General features: G+C 50.0%; 1 protein-coding gene across 6 annotated transcripts in view; it reads left to right on the top strand.

Moving 5' to 3' along the window:
- The window catches only part of LOC146870713 (apoptotic chromatin condensation inducer in the nucleus-like), an 851,523-nt gene that overhangs the window by 139,988 nt on the left and 691,564 nt on the right, over positions 1-19,971 (top strand). For 5 of the 6 annotated variants that reach the window (XM_085646186.1, XM_085646194.1, XM_085646198.1 and 2 more), the window contains exon 2: positions 6,017-6,164. In XM_085646186.1, the coding sequence (XP_085502312.1) occupies positions 6,017-6,164 (148 nt within the window). Of the gene's footprint in view, positions 1-6,016; positions 6,165-19,971 lie in introns of those variants that run through there. The other variant, XM_085646200.1, reaches the window with a different exon arrangement.

The raw sequence follows: 19,971 nt of genomic DNA on the forward strand, positions 1-19,971 counted from the left end.
TTTCTTATACACATGTTGATCTCGCAAAAATGGCTGGATCCCACGAATGCCTGCACGTTAGTGGTATTAATTTCAAAACCTAGCCTCAAATCGAGGCATATGAGCTGCAGATTACACACTATGCATAGATTGCCATGTGGTGTTGGGCCCGGATGTTTGCACTTGTTTTTGTCCTGGAAAGTCTTTGGAAGTCATAAGGTAGGTGACTCCTCCTTAGGATCATAGTACGCATGGGCATCGGCTCCATCCTCAGATTGTTTTTTTCCGCCATCGGACTGGGATGTGTTTCTCGCGCTCCAGTTCGGAACAGTTACCGATTCCTGTTTCGACGCGCAATCCTTCACCCTTTTGACGGTATTGTCTCGATCGTGAACCCTAATCGGCGCACATCTCTAAAAGTCTTCGATTCCGGTCGACGAAGAAGGCCTTCGGGACGACCTGAGCCTTGGCAGCTGGCTAATGGAAAGGACGCCTTTCAAAAAGTTTCCTCTGTGGGTCGAAGTTTCCCCACACCGATCTGCATGAGGTGTGTAACCTCTGCCTCTCTCCGGAGCATGAGGCCAGAGACTGCCTAGCCTGTGCCTCTTTCCGCTCGAAGAAGACTATCTGGGATAGACTAGCTCGAAGGACCATGACTCACTCGTCGAGTTCGATTCCCCGACGACATCTTCCAAGAGGGCGTCTATGTGCCAGAGGAGCGGGTCAAAGAAGGCCTCATCAGCGCCTCTGAAGCCGATGACTCAGACGAAGAAGTGACTCCGGCTCAACGGGTCGCAAGTAGAGACGTTGACCCCGACCCACTCCATACAACAACAAAGGCTTCGGTCACACCTTCACCTTCGGGCTCAGGTGCACACCGATACACTGCTTCCCATGCCCCGCCCTCGGGCCCGGCAAAGAAGCCTACCAAGCCTTCCGGCGACTTGGGCTCGAGTCTGCCTGCACCGGCGCCACAGCCCAATCATCGGCACCGAAAAAGTCGCACCCATCCTCTGTGCCGACCGCTAGTTCCACCCCGAAGCCCCTGGCACCAAACACACCAAGCAGTGACTCCCCGGCACCGAAAAAACACTGAGCCGACGAAGAAGCCACTCCCCAAAAGTTCAGACTCTCACTCTTCGGAGCCGAAAAAAACATCGACACCGAAGAAGCACACAGACTGGTAAACCACACGGCTCCAAGTCCAAAACCGCTCCGGAGCCAGCGCCGAAAAAGCCCTCGATACCGACAGTCGACACCGAACATCCAACCTTCTTCAGAAGATCAAAAAACTCTAAAGACCCTAAAACTAGTCAATTGACTCTGAGTTCCAGGAAAAGACCACTGGACATGCCTGCACCAGCTCCACCACCTAAAAAGAGGGACATAGCCACATCACCTCTTAGAGTCCCTTCTCCACCTCCTCCCCCACCACCTCTTTCTCCTACGCCATCCCCTACACCAGTAGACGATGACACATATGATGACACAGGGGACTTTGCGGACGACCTGCCACTAGGGGACCCCAGTCCACCAGCTTCCCCTGACCCCTGGGATGACTACAATACGCTTGATGTCCCTAATGTCCCGCAAGATGCCATCTACCCCTGTAGGCCTTCCCCACCAGAAGACACCATGGGTTTTAATTAGCTGGTACACCGAGCTGCCCAATTCCACGGGGTCGGCCTACATACAGAACCAGTCTAAGAGTATTTTTGAATGGACACTTTTGACACCACCCATAGGTCCACATCCACTTAACCCATGCTCAAAGGGGTTATTTAAGGACCCTGTTAGGGCTAGAGTCATCGATCCTAGAATTGAGAAAAAATACAAAGCTGCCCCTACAGACCCAGCTTACATTAAGGTCCCTGTTCCATTAGACTCCATGGTGGTCACAAATGCTAGAAAGAGGGCTAACTCGCGAACATCAGGTGATGCAGCTCCGCCCGACAGAGTCTAGACTCCTGGACGCCTCCTGGCAAATGAACAGCGTCACAGGCAGATAACATTTGGCGCATTGCAAACACTCCGGCCCTGTTAGCCAGATACAATAGGGCTCATTATGATGAGTTGGAGTCCCTACTACAACACCTCCCGGACAAATACAAAAATAAGGCCAACGACCTCATACAGGAGGGTAAAATTATCACCAACACCTCCATCCGGTGCGCTCTCGATGTGGCAGATACAGCATCCAGGGCAATAAACACAAGTGTCCTTCGCAGGCACGCGTGGCTACGCATTTCCGGTTTTAAACCGGAGGTGCAAAGCTCTATCCTCATTGATGCATCCCTTGAAAAGATGAAAAAGGACACAGACACAGCCAAATCAATGGGAGCCTTGCCATCGTAAGCTCCCTGACGTTCTCTTCGTCGCTCATCCTACAAGGGCAACTCCAGGGGCTACTCGTCTGATAACCTCTGGTGAAGGTGGAAGCCTTGTAAGAGGTGGATTGGTTATCAGAGAGGAGGATACAGAGGCAACAATAACCAGGGCAGAGGTCAGACTAACACCACCCCCTCTGCCTCCACCCCTACCCAATGACTTCCCTCCGCTTCCCCTGGACCATTCCACTCCGGTCGACGGAAGACACAACAGTTCCTTCCTGTCTGGACCAACATCACCACAGACAGGTGGGTGCGACAAATAGTGCAATCCGGTTACTGTCTCGAACTTACCTCTACCCCCCCCCCCCCCCAAACATTCCACCCAAGCAGCGTCCAATGTCAACAGAACATTTGTCACTCCTGAAACAAGAGGTAATTTACTTGCTACAAAAAAGTGCAATAGAACTAGTTCCCCCTGCATCAACAAAACACAGGAGTTTACTCCCTGTATTTTCTCATACCAAAGAAAGACGACTGAGACCTATTCTAGACCTCAGGCCATAAACCTATACATACAATCAGACCATTTCCACATGGTCACACTTCAGCAGGTCCTTCCTCTACTTTCACAGGGCGACTTCCTGGCTACCTTGGATCTCAAGGACGCCTATTTCCATATTCCCATTCACGCAGCTCACAGAAAATATCTCAGGTTTGTAGTGGACGGGCAGCACGATCAATTCAAAGTACTCTCTTTCGGAGTGTCAACAGCACCACGGGTATTTACAAAGTGCCTAGCAGTAGTTGCAGCCCATCTAAGAAGACAACACATTCACGTCTTACCATACCTTGACGACTGGCTCATAAAAGCCAGCTCGTACAACCAGTGTGTTCATCACACTCATGCGACTATCCAATTACTCCACAACATGGGGTTCACAATAAACCACACCAAGTCTCATCTGCAACCCTCTCACACGCAACAGTACCTCGGCGCCACAATAGACGCCTCAAAAGCTCTAGCCTATCCCAGTCCAGCCAGGATAGCAAGCATTCTCGGTCTCCTCACCAAATTTCAGCCGCATCACTCTTCCAGCTCGAGTGTTCATGCAGCTCATAGGGATGATGGCCTCTTGCATATTTATAGTGCCTCACGCAAGACTCCAGATGCGTCCCATACAAGAGGGCTTAGCACGCCAATGGAACCAGGCTCAAGGTCAGCTAAGAAATCTGGTGTTGGTAGACGGTTGCACTCATCGCTCTCTGCAGTGGTGGAACACCAAAAACCTTTCCAAAGGGCGACCGTTCCTAGAGCCAGTTCCTCAAATTGTCATGACAGTGGACACATCGCTCTCTGGCTGGGGAGCTTCACCTATTACATCACACCATGCAGGGCAGGTGGACACCAACAAAAGTTATTCAACATCAATTAACTGGAATTACTGGCCATATTCCTAGCCTTAAAAGCATTCCAAAAACAAATATCAGGCAAGACTGTCCTAGTCCGCAAGGACAACATGACAGCCATGTACTACATACAGAAACAAGGCGGGGTGGACACTCTGCAGCTCTCTCAGCTAGCACAGAACATATGGAGATGGGCTATACTTAAGAACATTTTTCTCCTAGCCCAACATGTCCCAGGAATCCAAAACACCTTAGCAGATCTGTTAAGTCTTCAAACGCAACAGATCCACGAGTGGGAACTTCATCCACAAGTTCATCAACCATTCTTTCAAATGTGGGGGCAACCACAGATAGACCTCTTCGCCACCCACAAACGCCAAATGCCCAAGCTTCGCCGCCAGATAACCACACCCATTGGCCAAAGGCAATGTGATATGGATGAACTGATCAAGCAGATTTGCGTACGCCTTTCCGCCTCTCCCACTCATACCACTGGTGGTGCGCAAACTACGGCAACACTCACTGACTCTCATTCTAGTTGCTCCAACTTGGGACAGACAACTGTGGTTCACCACATTGCTGGAACTGCCTGTAGTTCCGCACCAAAGATTACACCTCTCACCACGCCTCTTAACCCAGAACGGTGGAGAGATCGGACACCCGGACCCAGCTCAGCCCAACCTTGCGATCTGGCTCCTGAAATCTTAAGTTCGGTTACCTTAACCTGACTGTATGAACGTCATTAAGGAAGCTAGATGCCCTACCACTAGAGCCTGCTACGCAGCCAAGTGGAAACTATTTGTGATGTAGTGTCATAAAAATAACATCAATCCCCTAAATGTGTCTATCCAAAACATCATAAGCTACCTACTATACCTACAAAGGTGCAACTTAGCCTATACATTTATTATGCTACACCTTGCTGCCATAGCAGCATATCTACAAAATAGACAACATTTATCACTATTCAGGGTACCTGCCACCAAAGCCTTTATGGAAGGACTCAAAAGGATAATTCCTCCCAGAGTTCCACCCTCACCCATGTGGAATTTAAACATTGTTCTCACAAGACTAATGGGATCACCCTTTGAACCTCTATATAAATGTGATCTACAATTCTTAACATGGAAAGTTGCTTTCCTAGTGGCCATAACTTCTCTAAGAAGAGTTAGTGAGCTACAGGCACTAACTATTCAGGAACCTTTCTTACAAATCCATCACAATAAGGTTGTTCTCCGAACTAATCCTAAATTCCTCCCTGAAGTCATTTCTCCCTTCCACCTCAATCAATCTGTGGAGTTGCCCGTATTCTTCTCGCAGCAACAACACACAGTCGCAGAAAGAGTTCTACATACTTTAGATGTTAAAAGAGCATTGCTCTATTACATTGAGAGAACACAATGTTTTCGAAAGACTAAACAACTTTTCGTTTCTTTCTTTCTCACCACCACACAAAGGCAATCCCATATCAAAGTCCGGGATAGCCAGATGGATTGTTAAATGCATACAAATTTGCTACCACAAAGCAAAACGTACTTTAAACTGTTCCTCCTAGAGCCCACTCTACAAGAATAATAGGGACTTCTATGGCATTTTTAGGGAACATTCCATTAGATGATATCTGCAGAGCAACTACATGGTCTACACCGCACAAGTTCACAAAATACTATTGTGTAGATGTGCAATCAAAACAACAAGCTAGTGTGGGGAAAGCTGTACTCCAAACCCTATTTCAGACTACTGCAGCAGATACTGGTGGCCGCCGCTAAGGAGGGGGACTGCTATACAATCTATGCGAAGTGTGTAATCTGCTGGTCATGTGCCTCGAACGGGAAATGCTACTTACCAGTATGCATCTGTTCTTGGCATGTAGAGCTGCATATCTACACACGCCCACCCGCCTCCCCGGCTTCCTTGATCTGTTTCGGTATTAACTTATTTAGATACAGCATACAAGGGCATCTTCCTGTTTCTTAAAAAGCTCCATCATTCCCCTGCTGGCGAAAAATAATCTGAGGATGGAGCCGATGCCCATGCGCACTATGATCCTAAGGAGGAGTCACTTACCTTGTGACTTCCATAGACTTTCCAGGACAAAAGCAAGTGCAAACATCCGGGCCCAACACCAGATGGGGATCTATGCATAGTGTGTAGATGTGCAGCTCTACATGCCAAGAACAGATGCATACTGGTAAGTAGCATTTCCCTACTGCGACATGAACTTTTTGAGAATAGAATTTTTAAATGGAAATGTCTTTCTTTGTGCATCTATCTAAGCGGTCTGCCTCTTTCTTCTGTAGTGAGAAGGAAATGGCCCAAGACGCAGCCGAAGGCAGGGCGGAGACAGATGGGGAAGAAGCGGCTGTACCCACAGCCACCGACAAAACTCCTGGAAGTGAGGAAGCCATGGAGAACAGCTGCCGTTCAGAGGACGAGGAGAAGAAAGAGGTAAGAGCGCGAGCGGCAGCGGCCCCTTCCGGGGGCACAAAGGCCATATCCAGAGATGGTCAAGCTAAAGCCTACCACCTTCATTCCTCCCCCGCCCCACCCCACAAACAGAATTCCTTGCCTGCTGGTGAGTTAATTCTGCCTCCCAACCTAACCTGTGTGAGAGGTGTAGTTTGAATGCTTTATGTATTGTTGGTGTGAACGTTGATTGGATGGTACGTGGATGAAAGCAACTGCAGGCTTTTCGGTGCAGGTTTGATACTCTTGTGTTAGCGAAGAGGCATCCCACAGTGCAGTTAAAAAGCGTGTCAATAAAATTTACCTAGAGATGAGGGCAGTGACTAGTACCGCGCACTACTGTAGTTGGCTGTTCGCTTCAGAGGACTTTCTGTTGCCTTTTTATTCTGAACTAATAGGGAGAGAGGACACTACCACTTCCCAAAGGTCGCACTACAAATTACAGGGTAGTTGCTCCTAGTACTTCTATCTCGCTTGACGTCCCTGGGCCATATATTGCACTCCTCTCATTGACACGATCAGCAGTTAATGATGTATTCAATTCCCATTATGGTGTTATATTATGGGCGAAGATAGTCCTAAAAATATGATCTTCAAAACTGTGTTCTGGGCCACACACTCTTCTGTGCCCCAATGAGAGTGGATAGCCAAAGTCCTGCCCCTCTGTTCCTTGCTTAGTATAACTGCTCTCACCCTCGCCATAGTCTACTTCCTTGTTAAAGCTGGTAAAAAAAAAAAATTCAAGCTCAGCAGCATCTTTTTTGCCATCTCCGGTCTGTCCCTACCGTCTTACCCAGCCTCTGTACTGATTCCCTGTTTCTCTCCCATTATGCAGTGCTGGTTCGAGGCATGTGGGCTGCTGAATTCATATCTGTGCATAGATCGCCGCCTAGTGTTTGGTCCGGATGATTGCACATTGTTGTCCTGGAAGAGTCTTCGAAGCATCCTGAGATGGGTGACTCCTCCCCTGGACCACAGTGCGCATGGGCATCCTCTCCATCCTCAGATAGTTTTTTTCCGCCATTGGGTTCGGATGCAACTATCTTAGCTCAACTTCGGAATACTTAGTTTTAGGCCAAAAGGCCTATAGTTTTCGTCGGTACAGTTACCGTTCGGTGTCGACTACTAGTTCTAGTGCTCCACACCCTTTTTCACAATTTCGAATCGAATTGTTCCAAACTTCGACGCTCCATCGACGATGGAATCGAGAACTCCGTTCAAGAGGTGTCCGTTGTGCCACGCCAAGTACCCTCACATCGATGTCCACCCGGTCTGTAATAAATGCCTCTCGCCGTATCACGACGAATCAAAGTGCATGGCCTGCGCGCGGTTCCGATCCAAGAAAACTCTACGGAACCGACGGGCAGCGAGGCTCGAGGCGCAGCAGGCAGCGCCCGCACCCACCAACATATTCAGCACCGAGGACGAGGACGCCGAGAGCGTGGAAGAAATACTATCTAGCCCCGCTTCGGAGCATGGTTCCCAATCGGACGACGATGACTAAGAACTCTTTCGACGTGAAGAAGCCGTCGACGAGGTAGGGGACATCGACGAAGCCTATGGGGCTGAAGAAGACAGCTCTCCCGAGGAGTTAGACCAATCCGTCGAAACGGAGGCCGAAATTAGTCGTCAGGCTCCGGTCGAGGGATCGCCTTCGGGCCTTACCCAAGACCTAATCCATGGTTCCTCGGCCCCGCCTTCCGGCCCGGCACTGAACACTATGCAAGAGCCAATATTACCCAAGACGACTGGGTTGTTAAACCCTAAAACATGCATCGCTCCAGTCCCTTCCAAATCGAAAGCGAAACTGGTGTTGGTCGGATCAAAGGCGTCGAAACAGTCCACTGCCTCGGCGCCGACGCAAGTCGTCGGCTCCGAACGCGCACAAAAAGACTTCGGCGCCGAGCTCACCGCAGCAGACGCGGTCGACGCACTGAAGAAGCGCGCCCCCGTGCACCACAAGGCGCCGACACCGAAGCCCGTCTCCTCCACAGTCAAAATGGCCGCCTCGGCTACGTCGACGCCTAAAGCACCGATGCCGAAGAAGTCCTCGACTACGTCGACTATCGATGCATCCCTTCAAGCCAGTGACCCCCTTCCGCCAAAAAAGTCGGGGTCGGCCTCCACACCTACTACCAAGATGCCCACCAAACCACCATCTCAGTTTGCTGTGCAACAGGTCTCTGCATCTCTCCAACGTATCCGGGACCAGGTAGCCCTCCACTCTACCTCGGGTCCCCACACTACCTCACACGGTACAGTGCACTCGGAGCCCACCAACATTACCTTTTGGGCTGCCACCGACATCGGCACCGAAACTCTTTCAAATTCGGACACGTGTCCTCCACACACAGTCCACCTCTGACCTACCAGAACACGAACCTTCAGGGCCACAGTTTATCGACGCCGACACTGGCAGGCTCATGCTCCACAAGCGCAAGATCACTCCAGTCAGGGAAGAGGTGCCATACAAAATTCCTCTTAAACGCAAGCTACCGGCGGAGCAGGAACCAGTGCTACAAGAGCACCTCCATTCCCTCCACTTAGATCCGCAGTCCTTTTCTCCTACCCCTTCTGAATCGGACCCAATGCAGGACTATGGCGGGGACGATGCCATCTACCCCGGGGACGCAGATCCCGATGAAACGCAGGATCCTGATCAGGCATGGGATGACCCCACAGACCCAAGTGTCACGCCACATGCTCAGGACGCACAACTCTACAATATTAAAACTTCCCCTACAGAGGACACGGCCGCATTTAATGCCCTTATCGAACGGGCTGCTGCTCATCATGGGGTGGAACTGCACTCTGACGCCATTGAGGAGGACTTCCTGCTTGACACTTTCGCATCTTCGGAAAGAACTGTCAAGACCCTACCCATGCTTAAAGGGGTTCTGAAGCCTGCCATAGACATTTTCAAAGACACCACAAGAGCCCGAGTCTTAAACCCCAGGATTGAAAAGAAATATAAGCCTGCACCTGGTGACCCTAAATACATTAGGGGTCAGTTGCCATTAGACTCTATGGTGGTTGCCAACGCTCGCAAAAGAGCCCACTCAGACAACTGGTGATGCTCCTCCCCCAGACAGAGTCTAAGGTCCTTGAAACATCTGGCAAACGTGTGGCAGCGCAAGCAGCCAATATCCTGCGCATTGCCAATACACAGGCACTCCTGGCACGTTATGACCGGTCACATTATGACACGCTAGAGTCACTGCTCCAACACCTACCAGAGGAGTATAAAGAGTCAGCGGAGCTCCTCATTAGAGAAGGATAACTCCTCACTAACGCGTCCATAAAATGCACCCTAGACGCAGCTGACACAGCGGCCAGGGCAATAAACACTAGTGTCATGCTACGACGCCATGCCTGGTTACGCATCTCAGGCTTCAAACCCGAGATACAAAACAATATCCTCAACTTACCGGTTAACACGGAATTTTTATTTGGCCCAGACGTTGACACTACCCTGGAGAAAATAAAAAAAGACACAGATACTGCCAAATCTATGGGGGCGCTACAAACCCAACAATTTCGTAGTGGCTCCTTTCGTCGCACTGGAAATAGGGGAACATCAAGAGGCCAGGGGTCACAACAACAGTATGCCAAAGGTGGCACACAAACCACCTACGACAAAAACAGGGGTGGTTACCGTGGATCCAGCGCCAAAGGCAGGGGACGTGGATATGGCAACACCAGGTCCTCCCCCAAAAAACAAACAGTGACTCCCTCTCCCTACCCCCCGACCACTTAACACCTGTCGGGGGGCGACTCCAGCTGTTCCTGCCCGCATGGAAGAACATCACCACGGACAGGTGGGTCAGGGACATCATTCAACATGGGTACTGTCTGGAACTAACTTCCACTCCACCCAATATACCACCAAAGCACCGCCCTATGTCAGCCGAACACTTAAATTTACTCCAAGAAGTGCTTGCTATGCTCGCAAAAGGGGCCATAGAAGTAGTGCCCACCACCCAGCAGGGCACAGGAGTGTACTCTCTGTACTTCTTGATCCCAAAAAAGGACGGCTTGCTCGCTCCGACCTATCCTAGACCTGCGACCCCTAAACCTATATATACTGTCGGAGCAGTTCCATATGCTCACCCTCCAACAGGTTCTCCCACTACTCAGGGGGATTTCCTAGCTACACTAGACCTGAAGGATGCATACTTCCACATACCAATACACCCTTCACACAGGAAATACCTCAGATTCACCATTCAAGGGAATCACTATCAGTTCAAAGTTCTCCCCTTCGGAGTAACAACAGCGCCCAGGGTCTTTACCAAGTGCCTGGCGACAGTGGCCGCGCATCTACGAAGACAAAATATTCACGTCTTCCCTTATTTGGACGACTGGCTAGTTCAGGCCAAATCAGCACAACAATGTGCCTGCCGCCCACATGTCCCACACCATTCACCTTCTTCACGATCTGGGATTCTCACTAAATTACCCAAAATCAAGTCTCCAACCTGCGCACGTACAACAGTACTTAGGCGCGACAATCAACACTCTGGCTGCCACAGCTCAGCCAACTTGAGTGAGAATCAACAGCATGCAACTGCTGATCTCAAAATTCAAACCTCAACACTCCCTTTCGGCGCGAGTGTTCATGCAGTTGATAGGCATGATGGCCTCCTGCATCTTCATAGTCCCACACGCGAGACTACATATGCGCCCACTTCAGGAGTGCTTAGCACGTCAGTGGAATCAGGCTCAAGGACAGTTAAAAGACCTAGTGTTGGTGAGCGGTCGGGCATACAACTCTCTGCATTGGTGAAATCCACAAAACCTTTGCAAGGGCCGACCGTTCCAAGAGCCTGTCCCACAAATAATACTGACAGCGGACGCGTCTCTCCAGGGATGGGGAGCTCATGTACTCAATTACACAGTGCAGGAACTATGGACTACACAACAGAAAAAGATGCACATCAACCTTCTGGAACTGATGGCAATCTTCCTGGCAATGAAAGCATTCAAAGTACACCTGTGCAACAAGGTCGTGTTGATCCGGACGGACAACATGACTGCCATGTACTACATACAGAAGCAGGGAGGAACACACTCTCCACAGCTGTCTCATCTGGCTCAGAGCATGTGGAAGTGGGCCATCCAGAGGAACATATTCCTCATGGCGGAACACCTCCCCGGCAAGGACAACCAGATGGCGGATCTGCTCAGCAGACACAGCCACCAAATGCACGAGTGGGAGTTACACCCATCAGTACTCCAACCGTACTTCCAGCAGTGGGGTCATCCAGAGAGAGACCTATTCGCCACAAGGGAAAACGCAAAATGCCAAAGCTTTGCCGCCAGGTTCCCACATCCACAGTCGCAGGGCAATGCGATATGGATGAACTGGTCCGGCAGATTTGCGTACGCTTTTCCCCCAGCGCCGTTGATACCGCTGGTGGCTCGCGAACTGCGACAGCACTCACTGACACTCATCCTGGTTGCTCCAACATGGGCACGCCAGCCATGGTACACCACCTTTCTGGAACTTTCCGTGGTGCCGCATCAAAGACTGCGTATCAAACCCGCGCTTTTGACGCAGAACCATGGAGAAATTCAACACCCAGATCCGCAACAGCTGAACCTGGCAATCTGGCTCCTGAAGTCCTAGAGTTTGGCTACCTAAACCTGCCACCTGAATGTATGGAAATCATTAAGGAAGCTAGGAGACCCACTACCAGAGCTTGCTATGCAACCAAATGGAAGCGGTTTGTCGTTTATTGCACCAACAATCACATTAACCCGCTAGACGCATCTATTCAAAACCTAATCTGCTATCTATTACACCTATACCGATGCAATCTAGCATACACCTCAATACGTGTCCATTTAACCGCATTAGCAGCCTATCTCCAAAACAGGCAGCACCTCTCTTTATTCAGAGTGCCTGCCATCAAAGCCTTCTTGGAAGGCCTTAAACGGGTGATTCCCCCAAGGCACCCCCCAGCCCCGGTGTGGAACCTCAACTTGGTCCTCACCAGACTAATGGGTCCACCCTTTGAACCTCTCCGTTCTTGTGAGATTCAATTCCTTACCTGGAAAGTGGCTTTCCTGGTTGCCATCACTTCCTTAAGAAGAGTTAGTGAACTCCAGGCACTAACCATTCAAGAGCCATTTATACAAGTTCACGCAAACCGGGTCGTACTGCGTACCAACCCCAAATTCATGCCTAAAGTAATATCGCAGTTCCACATGAATCAAACTATTGAACTGCCTGTTTTCTTTTAAAACCCACAAAATGTCGCTGAGAGGATGCTCCACACACTAGATGTAAAGAGGGCCCTCATGTACTATATTGACAGAACTAAAAACTTTAGGAAGACTAAACAACTATTTGTTGCCTTCTCTCCACAACACAAAGGCAACGCCATTTCCAAAGCAGGTATAGCCAGATGGATCGTTAAATGTATCCAAATTTGTTATCAAAAAGCTAAACGCACATTAACGATTCCACCACGAGCCCACTCAACACGGAAGTTAGGGGCCTCCATGGCTTTCCTGGGAAACATTCCTTTACAAGAAATATGTAGAGCAGCCACATGGTCCACTATACATACATTTACCAAACACTACTGTGTAGATGTACACTCAAAACAGCAGGCAGCTGTAGGACAGGCTGTTCTCAAAACTCTTTTTCCGACTGCTGCAGCTGGCACGGGTAGCCGCCGCTAATAGGAGGTACTGCTGTGTATTCTATGCACAGATATGAATTCAGCAGCCCACATGCCTCGAACTGAATATGCTGCTTACCAGTATGCATCTGTTCTTGGCATGTTGGGCTGCTGACATTCATATCGCCCACCCTCCTCCCCGGCGCCTGTCGCAGCTGCAGCTCTCAGAATTACTGTATAGCATGGTCATCACTTACTGTATCTACTCAATCACTCCACAATGGCGAAAAACAATCTGAGGATGGAGAGGATGCCCATGCGCACTGTGGTCCAGGGGAGGAGTCACCCATCTCAGGATGCTTCGAAGACTCTTCCAGGACAACAATGTGCAATCATCCGGACCCAACACTAGGCGGCGATCTATGCACAGATATGAATGTCAGCAGCCCTACATGCCAAGAACAGATGCATACTGGTAAGTAGCATATTCATTATAGTACGTGAATGCTTTAGTATTGGTGATTTTACACGCTAGTTAAACAGAGGGTGGTTGTCTACCAGATTGTATCTCTCTTCTGAGGTTTGCATGGATGTGTTTGATCTATGGGAGGTTGTGCAGTAAACGTGAGTCTGGAATACAGTAATTCTTCCCAGCACTTTAATTCCTAACCACCCCCTGTCTGTTCCCTCCAGAAGAAGTAGTGGAAGGGTTTGCTGAGGTGGAGAGAGTAGAGCGTTGGTTGATGGCAAACATGGTGAGTAATTGAGGACTACGATGGATATGGATCGTTTAAAGTAGCAAGTTCGCTTTATCCTGCAGGCATACTGTGGCCTTTTTAACGCTGCCGATTCTTTCAAAGACTGGAGCGTTTTTCTTCTCACTCATGGTATCATTCCTATCTGCTTGTGGGGCATAGTTGTGGGCCATCTGATCTTTCCAAGGTCTGTTTTCCCCATCTTGCTGTGAACAGTATATAAAGGATTTCACAAACTGGACTGAGCACAGAAACTGATTCGTGAAATTGGTGTTACGAAGTCCTGCCTTTCGTTAACTCATTTTAAGAGCATAGCTTGCATTTCCAACAGGATTCACTGAGACCGTGAATTTTTGTGTGCCTGATATGCACTTTTTCCTCAGACGTCTGTTGACTGCTTAGACGGCTTTTCTGCTGATGGCAAAAGAGGCAGGTGTCCGGTTGTGTCCGGTTGTGTCCGGTGGGTATGTTATGGTTGATTTATTCTTACTTCTTCTTGGACATTAGTAACTACGGCCTTAAAACCTGGACATTCATGATCGCTCATTTACTACTACCAATGGTGCAAGGATTTTTTCCCCCACTTTTCCACGCTTAATTTAAGTGGCTTTTGGCCTTGCCACTAGTTAATGGGCTATGTCCATTCATTGTAAAAGTACGCATTCTGTTTCTTTTGACTGCAGTGTAATGGGCATGGGCATTTTGCTGGTGCCTAAAATTCTGACAGTCTGACGTATCGAGGAAGCAGTCTCTGCATGCCCTTCATATCCTAAGTGCCCATGATCGTCCTGCTCTGTGATGCAAGCAGATTTTCTTACCATCCTTGTCATTAGGTTAATGATTTTGTTGTGGGCCGGAGTAGCCTGTGGTTAGTAAATACCTCCGTTATGGTACAGCCTTGCTGTAGAAGGAGAGCTAGTTTGAGTCCTCATGATGGAATGAAGATGTATGGTTGACGGTTAAACTGGGTGATGTTTTGCTTCGAGAAATACTCCTTTTGAAATACTTTACATAGTGTTGGACCTGCAGTGTAGCTGGCATGAGTCTCAGAGCACAAAAACGTAGACTGCAGGTAGTTGCAGCCACATTTATCTGACTTTTGCCTGAGTTTAGTAGAACATTTGAAGGAAGTCACGTTGCTTGTTTTTTACTCAGCCAACACAGTACCTTGCTGGTTGATTGGTGTTTTATTTTGGGTAATAGCATATTAAAACCGGTTCGAGGCATATGAGCTGCAGAGTCACACACTGAGGATAAGATCGCCATCTGGTGTTGGGCTCGGATGATTGCAGGTTGTTGTTGTCTTCGGAGAAGTCTTTGGTCACGAGGTTGGTGACTCCTCCCCTGGACAACAGTGCGCATGGGCATCCACTCCATCGGCAGATTGTTTTTTTCCGCCATTGGGTTCGGATGAACTTTTTTCCGCTCCAGCAGAAAACTTCCAGCAATCAATTTAACTCTTTAATCTTCATTTCATCGACGTCGACATCAACTCGGACCGGTTCCGGAAGCGGCTGATGGACAGGACACCCTTCAAAAAATGCCCCCAGTGTGGAGCGAAGTTCCCCCACAGTGACCACCACGAGGTCTGCAACCTCTGCCTGTCGCCGGAACACAACGAGTCCACCTGTCCAGCTTGTTCCGCTTTCCGTTCGAAGAAGACCCTCCGGGACCGAAGAGCTCGACGCCATATTATGGCCAAACCAGCTCCAGAACCGGAGGACATCTTTGCTCAAGATGTTCCCGAAGACGACACCGAAGATCTCGAGATCGTGTCCGAAGCCGACGATTCCGATGACCTCATCACTCCAGGGCAGCGTGTGAGTACCACCCCCCCTGCCCCTGCCCCATCCAAAAAAGCATTGGTCAAGACTCCGCCAGTTGGGCCCAGTCGCGACCGGAAATCCTCTTCAGAAGCCCCGCCCTCGGGCCCGGCTCCGAAGACAACTAAGCCTGTGGGTGGCTCGGGCTCGAGCAAACCTCACCTAATTGTGCCTTTAACACCCTCGGCACCCAAACACCCATTGTCGGCACCGAAACAGGCTCCAAGACCGAAATCTCCTTCGGCACAGAAACGTTCCTCGGCACCGAAGTCTCCACCGGCACCGAAACGTTCTTCAACATCGATGCCTGAAAGTCCATCGGCACCGAAACCTCAGTCGGCACCGAAACCTCAGTCGGCACCGAAACCTCAGTCGGCACCGAAACCTCAGTCGGCACCGAAACCTCAGTCGGCACCGAAACCTCAGTCGGCACCGAAACCTCAGTCGGCACCGAAACCTCAGTCGGCACCGAAACCTCAGTCGGCACCGAAACCTCAGTCGGCACCGAAACCTCAGTCGGCACCGAAACCTCAGTCGGCACCGAAACCTCAGTCGGCACCGAAACCTCAGTCGGCACCGAAACCTCAGTCGGCACCGAAACCTCAGTCGGCACCGAAACCTCAGTCGGCACCGAAACCTCAGTCGGCACCGAAACCTCAGTCGGCACCGAAACCTCAGTCGGCACCGAAACCTCAGTCGGCACCGAAACCTCAGTCGGCACCGAAACCTCAGTCGGCACCGAAACCTCAGTCGGCACCGAAACCTCAGTCGGCACCGAAACCTCAGTCGGCGCCGAAACCTCAGTCGGCGCCGAAACCTCAGTCGGCGCCGAAACCTCAGTCGGCGCCGAAACCTCAGTCGGCGCCGAAACCTCAGTCGGCGCCGAAACCTCAGTCGGCGCCGAAACCTCAGTCGGCGCCGAAACCTCAGTCGGCGCCGAAACCTCAGTCGGCGCCGAAACCTCAGTCGGCGCCGAAACCTCAGTCGGCGCCGAAACCTCAGTCGGCGCCGAAACCTCAGTCGGCGCCGAAACCTCAGTCGGCGCCGAAACCTCAGTCGGCGCCGAAACCTCAGTCGGCGCCGAAAAAATCATCGGAGCCGAAAACTGCGTCCCCGCCGAAACAAGCTCATAAAGACCCGAAGCGGACGTCACAGACACCACCTTCGGAGCCAGATGATCTTTTTCGACCAGATCCTACTCAGAAGCGGATCTATATCAATCCTAAAACGGGACATGTGACTGCCATCCCATATAAAAAGCGGAAGCTGGACACTACACCTCCCCCAGCTCCCATACGGAAAAAGGACTGTGCTACTTCACCACTTCGTCCTTCCTCTCCTGTTTTACCTCCTAACCCGTCCCCCCCCCCCCCCCTCCTCCTGATTCTCCTTTACCTTTACCTTTACCTTTACCTTTACCATCTCCCTATCATTCACCTCCTCCACAGGATGATAATGATGACTTAGGGGGAGGGGCGGACCCTGATTTATTTGATGATCCTGTTGACCCAAACGACCCTTTTACGTTCCCAGACCCAGCACCCATGGATGACTGGTCTTATCCTATACCTGACATGCCTGACCCCACTACCTACCCTTCCAAGCCCTCCCCTCCTGATGACCACCTAGGGTACGGCCAACTTATAAATAGGGCAGCAACATTCCACGGCGTTACTATGCACACAGACGCCATTGAAGAGGACTTCCTCCTTGATACCTTTGAGCAGTCACAAAAGACTGTTCACATACTGCCCATGATCAAAGGGGTCATAAAGCATGCTACTGAAGTCTTTAAAGACCCTGTTCGAGCTAGGGTTCTCAACCCACGCATCGAAAAAAAGTACCGACCAGCCCCGCAAGACCCTGCATACATTAAGGCCCAGCTCCCTTTAGACTCCCTAGTCGTATCAAATGCCAGGAAGCGCGCTAACTCACAGACAACTGGAGAAACGCCTCCCCCAGACAAGGAGTCTAAGCTTTTAGAAGCCTCGGGCAAACGGGTCGCCGCGCAGGCGGCTAACCATTGGCGTATTGCGAATACCCAGGCCCTGTTAGCCAGGTATGATAGAGCGCATTATGACCAACTTGAGGACCTTATGCAACATCTGCCTGAACCTTTTAAGTCCCAGGCCTCTGACCTCATCCAAGAAGGCAAATTAATATCTAATGCCTCCATTAAATGCGCCTTAGATGCAGCGGATACTGCTTCTAGAGCGGTCAATACTGGCGTCTTACTCAGACGACATGCCTGGCTCCGTATTTCCGGTTTTAAACCGGAGGTTCAAACCGCAATTCTAGCTCAACCTTTCAACCAAGAGCAGCTATTTGGCCCTGCAGTGGATACTGCATTAGAAAAAATGAAAAAGGATAATGAAACTGCCAAGTCTATGGGAGCACTGCAGTCTCATCAAAACCGGGGTTCCTTTCGTCGCTCCTTTTATAGAGGAGGCTCCAAAAACACATCAACTGAGACCACGTCCACCTTTAAAAATTCTGGACAAACATCCCCTAACAGAGGTTACTTCCGGGGAGGTTATAGGGGAAACAATAACAAAGGTCGAGGACGGGGCAACAACAACAACACCCGCACCTCACCAGCCACCAAACAGTGACTTGCCACCACTCCCCCCAGACCATTCCACTCCGGTCGGGGGGCGACTCCAACAATTCCTGCCTGTCTGGACTTCCATCACCACAGACAGGTGGGTAAGACAAATTATCCAGTCTGGCTACTGCCTCGAACTCATACAATCCCCCCCAAACATACCGCCCAAACAACGTCCAATGTCCTCGCATCATCTCTCTCTCCTCAAACAAGAAGTTCAATCCCTGTTACAAAAACATGCGATAGAACCAGTCCCCCTTCAACATCAGGGAAAAGGGGTATATTCTCTATACTTCCTCATTCCCAAAAAGGACAAAACACTAAGGCCCATACTGGATCTCAGACTACTAAACCAGTATATACATTCGGATCATTTTCACATGACCACTCTCCAACAAGTCCTCCCACTTTTACAACAGGGAGACTTCCTCGCCACATTGGACCTCAAGGACGCATACTTTCACATCCCTATGCATCCCGCTCACAGAAAATATCTACGATTTGTGGTAGATGGGCAACACTATCAATTTACAGTTCTCCCATTCGGAGTAACAACAGCACCCAGAGTGTTCACCAAGTGCCTAGCAGTCGTGGCAGCGCATCTCAGAAGACAACAGATCCATGTCTTCCCCTATCTGGACGATTGGCTCATAAAAGCCAATACATACCAAAAATGCGTTCTCCACACTCATCGCACGATTCAAACTCTCCACGATTTGGGATTCACTATCAACTACCCCAAATCCCACCTACAACCTTCCCACTTACATCAGTATCTAGGAGCAACCATAGATACATCCAAAGCCATTGCCTATCCCAGCACAGCCAGGATAGCCAGTATACAAAATCTCATCTCTCAATTTCAAACTCATCCATCTCTTCCAGCAAGAGTCTTCATGCAGCTCCTAGGCATGATGGCGTCGTGCATCTCCATAGTCCCACACGCACGACTTCAAATGCGTCCCTTACAAGAATGCTTAGCACAACAGTGGAACCAAGCTCACGGACAACTTACCGATCTGGTGTTGGTGGACAGTCGCTCACTTCGATCACTGAAATGGTGGAACACCATCAACCTGTCCAAAGGGAGACCGTTCTTAGAGCCTCTTCCACAAGTTGTGCTAACTACAGACGCATCTCTCACGGGGTGGGGAGCCCACCTCCTTCACCATACCACTCAGGGCAGATGGACCAGTCAACAAAAACTGCTCCACATCAACCACCTGGAACTCTTAGCAGTGTTCCTAGCACTAAAATCCTTTCAAATTCACCTAAAGAACAAAACTGTCCTCATACGCACAGACAACATGACGACAATGTATTATATACAGAAACAGGGAGGGACACACTCTCTCCAACTGTCCCAACTGGCACAGCAAATCTGGAGATGGGCAATTCCCCAAAACATCTACCTGTTAGCAGAACATCTCCCAGGGATCCACAACCAAGTGGCCGACCTCCTAAGTCGCCACACACAACAGATCCACGAATGGGAACTACACCCCAAGGTTCTACTCCCCTTCTTCCAAAAGTGGGGACAACCAGACATAGACCTGTTCGCCACTCCCGAAAACACAAAATGCCCAACCTTCGCCGCCAGGTTTCCACACCCACAGTCGAAGGGCAATGCCCTATGGATGAACTGGTCAGGCAGATTTGCGTACGCCTTTCCGCCTCTCCCACTAGTTCCATTTGTGGTACGCAAACTGAAACAACAGTCACTAACACTAATACTAGTGGCTCCCACTTGGGCACGTCAACCATGGTTCACCACACTTCTGGAACTATCTTTAGTTCCACATCAAAAGCTACACCTCTCCCCGGATCTGTTAACCCAGAACCATGGAGAAATCAGACACCCAGATCCTCAAACACTGAACCTAGCGATCTGGCTCCTGAGGTCTTAGAGTTCGGTTACCTCAATCTCCCTCCAGACTGTATGAATATCATAAAAGAAGCCAGACGCCCTACTACTAG

This window comes from Triturus cristatus, chromosome 1_1 (assembly GCF_964204655.1).
Source record: "Triturus cristatus chromosome 1_1, aTriCri1.1, whole genome shotgun sequence".
NCBI lineage: Eukaryota > Metazoa > Chordata > Amphibia > Caudata > Salamandridae > Triturus > Triturus cristatus.